This window comes from Otolemur garnettii, unplaced genomic scaffold (assembly GCF_000181295.1).
Source record: "Otolemur garnettii isolate 467f Iridium unplaced genomic scaffold, OtoGar3 scaffold00016, whole genome shotgun sequence".
NCBI classification, from domain to species: domain Eukaryota; kingdom Metazoa; phylum Chordata; class Mammalia; order Primates; family Galagidae; genus Otolemur; species Otolemur garnettii.
Window position 1 is genome coordinate 23,630,831 of NW_003852411.1, and position 5,000 is coordinate 23,635,830.

General features: G+C 40.7%; 1 protein-coding gene across 1 annotated transcript; it reads right to left on the reverse strand.

Annotated features, from left to right (window-relative positions):
- Positions 1–548: 548 nt before the first annotated feature.
- On the reverse strand, positions 549–4,536 carry LOC100959305 (lymphotactin). Its single transcript, XM_003785725.2, has 3 exons — positions 4,476–4,536; positions 1,715–1,829; positions 549–862 (listed from the first exon to the last, which is right to left on the reverse strand). Exons 1-3 carry the CDS (start codon positions 4,534–4,536, stop codon positions 694–696), a joined length of 345 nt encoding a protein of 114 aa, XP_003785773.1. The 3' UTR covers positions 549–693.
- Between the last annotated feature and the right edge of the window lie 464 nt (positions 4,537–5,000).

Consider the following 5,000-nt stretch of genomic DNA (forward strand, 5'->3'; position numbering starts at 1 on the left):
CCAAATATCTAACTTTTGCAAACCAGATAAATGAAAGAAAGACACTACTTGAAAAGACAAGTCCTGTCTTTTTTTTTTTTTAATAAGAGAGTGAAATGAAGCCCAGAGAGGTAAAAGAATTTGCTTGAGAGCAAACTTTGGCAAAGCCAAAGTTTTTGAGGAATGGACCCTTGAATGGAAAATCAAGGACATTGGGACTCTTTTCTCCCTTTTTCTAGAAACAGAACTCTAATATGAAGACAAGTTGAAATAAATCTTGAATTGTTGTCATTGTCACAGTTGTGACTTGTGACTCACGTGTAAAGAACCATTACAATCTGGAACCTGAGTGATGGGTATAGCTCCCATCTCTGATAAATAAATACCAGCCAAAATCTCCCAAAATCTGGGGGGGACGGGGAGGGAGAGAGTCTCTCCCCACTATCAAAGGGAGAGACAGGCAGAAGTAGAACATAAATAATATATTACCTTTCCCCATATAATGAATAAACTATGTAACTGCTCTTTATAATAAATATTTATTAATTAAAACATATAAGTGGATAGGAAAGATCTTAAAAAAATAAAAATACAAGAAAGGATTTTGATTCAAGCAGCACTTTTATAAAAAGTGAGTACAATTTAATTAGTCCGTGAACTTGTAAAGTGAAATGAGCCAGCCAGCTGGCAAAGGGACAAAGTGCCAGAAGTCCACTACCCAGTCAGGGTCGCAGCTGTCCTTGTGGATTGCTGGGGTCCTATTGGCTGGGTCTGGAGCATGTTACTTTTGGCTTTGGACTTGCCGTCTATGATCTCGATCGCGGATTTCACCCACTTGGCTTGTGGATCAGCACAGAATTTTAGGCCACGTTTGGTAATTAAACTGTAATATAAGAAAAAGAGACAAAATTAGCCTCATCCTCAAAGCCTCAGAACTGAGCTAAGCTCAGACCAGATGTAAAGACATCTTGTGCATGAATTACTGGATGAAGTAGTCTTTCAAAATCGAGAGGCCATAAATGAACACATTTCTTCTGCTATTTTGACAAAAGGGAGAACTATCCACAGAATACCTAGCTCCCCTGTTCACCAAAACCCACAGGCTTCTTCTCCCTCTGTACTGCTAGGTGTCATCGCTGCAGGACATTTGGGGCCATCTACTTTAATTATTACATATCTTCTTCCTTTTCAAGCCTCCACAAACTTGTCTGATTTTTTGGACAGAAGGTGATTTCTTCATTTTAATTTATTTGGGTTGAGCTTGCAATTATGTGTTGGAAGAGCCGTTACATCTAAAAATGAGATCCCGGAAAAAGAATGGCACCACGGAGGCTACACATTGGCACATTGCCCTGAGCTACGGCCACGTAGCTATGACAATGTGTGGCTGGCACTCTGCCCCACTCGAACGCCAAGTATCCCACACCAGTGTGGCCATGTGGGCAAATTCTGGTCTGAGCCAGCCATCCCTCAACCTAGCCCTCAGAATTAGCCACAGTATCCATCTGGTTTCCAGTTAGACTCTTCTGCTAAGAAAGAAAGACTTGGAAATTCTTGCAATAATCACTATTTGGTGGGGGCTTCAGGAAAACATGATAAATATGGAAAAATAAAGGGGCTATATTGGTTAAGGTCTTCCTCCATGTTGGCCTGTTTTTCGTATATAGAAGGCAGCACTTCCATATACTGTATTTCTATACGTCACCAAGCCCAGCCTTAGAGGAGACAAACTCACATTATGGCCTGTACGGAGCCCTCCTTGATGGTGTACTTCTTAATTCTGCTAATGGGAATTTGCCGGGTGGTTAGACTCAGACAGATACTCTTCTCTGGGATTTCACTCCCCACACCTGGTGAGGGAAAGACAAAATAAAACTGTAAGTCAAAAATCATCAAGTCCCTGGAAACAATCTCTTATTCGATTGCTCTGAGAATGGCGTAGGAATAGAGACAAGACAGTTCACATGGGCATGCTCCGTTTCCTGCACATCATACATTATTAGTAAATGTTTGACTGATTACAAAATTTAATCAAGAGCATTATTTCAAGAATTTCACGCTCATGAGAGAAAATAACAAGGTGTTATCCATCTCTGTGTGTATTTTCACGGAGGGACTGGTGATGGCTAGCACAGGCCCAAGGACATTCGTCCATTCCCGTAGAGAGCAGGTCTTTACTGAGCACCTATTGGGCCCCATGTATTTAAGGCGCTCAGTCCGACAGACTCCGTTTCTGTTTTCATAGAGCCCGTGTTCTAGGCAGGGAGTCAGGCCACAAACAGACAAGCCTGGAAGATCATTTCAAATATTTACAAGTGTTACTGTGCTCAAAGTGAGATGACTAAGAGTAATTATGCTACAGAGTAATTGAAGCAAGGCAACCGTCCATGGGCAGCTTGCTTTTGACTGAATAAATAAAAGCATTCTCATTTGAAGTGGTAAATTACAAGACATATAAAGGAAGTAGTTCCTAAAGCATTCTTTCTCCATAGCAACAAGCCAAGGGGCATTGACCTGTTGAGTGTCAAGAACCATCTTTTGTGGTAGAAGGGAAAACAAGCTGGAGGAGTCAATACTAGGAAGGGTTGGGTTAAAACCCCATCCATTTCTAAGTGCTGGTTTTCTCCTTAGCCTTATAGACTGGTGTTTGCTTCCAGAGAACATGCAGCTAAAAAACATCTTAAGTATCCACTGATAATGATCGAGTTTGATCCACAGTGTTGCTGATGTCAAATAGCATCTTTTTAAAGACAAAGTAAACAAAAGGTCTTCACTGACGTTGCTTTCCTTCACTGTTCCCTCTCCTTTCCGTCACTCCCCATGCCAATCTGCTCACTCTTCACCCTCTGCCTCTGCCGATTTATTGTTTAATACTGAACTGTCTCCCAGCCCAGTGAAAGCCTGCTTCTCTTATAATGTAAGAGACAATTATTTCTTTCTGCAAAGTATTTAACAGGGACCTCTCAAGCCCCAGAGAATCCTACTCTGCCCTCTAAACCACAAAACCTTTTTCTTATTCTCAGCAACGTTGTACATCTGTGTTATTTATTAAAACGTTGCCTGTAGTTATTTTGCAGAGTTGAATCACAGCAAAGATAGTTTTGCCCCATTATTGAACATAAGAAGCTGAGTAACAGTGGGACTTACAGACAATTTTGCAGGCGTCCCCAGCCTGTAGCATATCATCCTTCCCTTACCCAGATCTGGGTCTCCACTGAAAAGTACACCTATCATTTCAGTAAAATGCTGACCACATCACAACATGTGACTTGATTTAATAGTCCTAAACATTTTTGTTTCATCGACATTTTGTATTTTGCCCATAATTTCAAGGATTTCCAGTCTTTGCCACCTTTAGTCATAGACACCCCCCCATTGGGAATTCCATGATCAGATTATGATATGATAGTCTAAGTAATAAGTCTACACATTAGGATACAAATAAGTCTATGGATTAATTCCAGCTACCAGGAAAACATGGTCATTTTAAGAAATAATCTGTTGAACCCTCACGTAGGACTCGGCATATCTGAATCTCATCTGGATATGTCTTGCAGATTTGTTTAATTGTATACAAGCCATTCACACTTCATATCATATAGTCTTTTACAAATTCAAAAAATGTTTCATAGATGGTAACATTTGTCACAGTAATAATAGATTCTCCCACATACTTAAAGGTAATATTGATTTTATGGATATGAAGATGTGAACTTCCAGTCATTTTGGTTTGGTTTTATTAATAGAAAAATTTGATTTTCTTTAAAACATACTCCTCCAGTACATCCTCACATTGTGACTGAACTCCCAAAGATTTTGAGAATTCATCAAGATCGATCGATATATATATATATATATCGCAGTTTTATATATATTGGCAGTTTTTGGCTGGGGCTGGGTTTGAACCCACTACCTCCAGCATATGGGGCTGGCTACTTACTCCTTTGAGCCACAGGCGCCACCCATCATCAAGATCTATATTTAATGGGCAAAATCTACAAAAGCATTTACACCCCCACCATAGCCAATAGTAATCAAAAAATTACTGTTGGTAAGGAAATCTGATATGATTAAATAAATAAAAATGAACTTTAAAAGAGTGTGTCTTGATGGAAGTATTTCAGATTGCATGTGAAAACCCCACACTGTACCCCAGAAGTGCATTAATGTACATAGTTACCATTCAATAAAAAAATAAAATAAAATAAATAAAAAATAAAAGAGTGTGTCTTTTATATTCAATTTATAGATAAACATAGGCTCTCAGTGGTTTAAAAACATTATCCAAAATCATCCACTTAGGAACTAAGTTCTCTCTGTTTGGAAGTCTACAGAGTCTAGAGTTGATATTATCATTTCTTTTTTTTCACATGAGAAGTTCAAGGCTTACCTTGATAAAGCAGCACACTGCAGTCAAAACCTAAGTCAAACCCCAAATGTATGCCCACCTGCCCCATATCCCTATTCCTCATCTCACAGACGACTTCCCCACTCACCTTCCACAAGGTGTGCAGTGAGACAGCAGATGCCAAGGAAGGCCAGGATGAAGGGTCTCATGGCTGTCTGGTGAGCTGGGCAGCGAGAAGTGAGGACCCAGCTCCTCACCAGCCTCTTTTATCCTCCGATGGTCACCATGCTTCCGGTGGTGTGAGGGGGCTTTCAGAGTTGGTGTGGGATCACGGAAAGTCTTTGCAGTACCAATGCTTTTTTTCTTTAACAAAAAGTTCCCTTGCCTCGTTCATACTAACCTCACACTTGGTGGCCTTTTCCCCTCTCCTGTGGTTAACGTGTCAATGAAACCAAATGCATGCATAAAAGAAAACGTGGTTGTCTTTTCTGCCACCACTCTAAACTCAGATCTTCCACTGCAAATATGCCTCAAGAACGTCCACTGTCCAGTCCAGGGACAGTGTAAAGGAAATGAGGTAGGGCGGTCACCACAGCCCATCCCAACTAGCCTCATGAGACACGCACAATGCCATAGGGCTTCCACAATCACGGATCCCCACGAGGACCTGCAG

What these genes read in the sequence shown, in the direction of transcription:
- LOC100959305 (XM_003785725.2), bottom strand. Translation starts at nt 4,536, where the DNA reads ATGAGACCCTTCATCCTGGCCTTCCTTGGCATCTGCTGTCTCACTGCA. An exon ending in CACTGCACACCTTGTGGAAG is followed by an intron (nt 1,830 to 4,475) that starts GTGAGTGGGGAA and finishes TTCCCTCACCAG; the next exon opens with GTGTGGGGAGTGAAATCCCA. An exon ending in GGCTCCGTACAGGCCATAAT is followed by an intron (nt 863 to 1,714) that starts GTGAGTTTGTCT and finishes CTTATATTACAG; the next exon opens with TTTAATTACCAAACGTGGCC.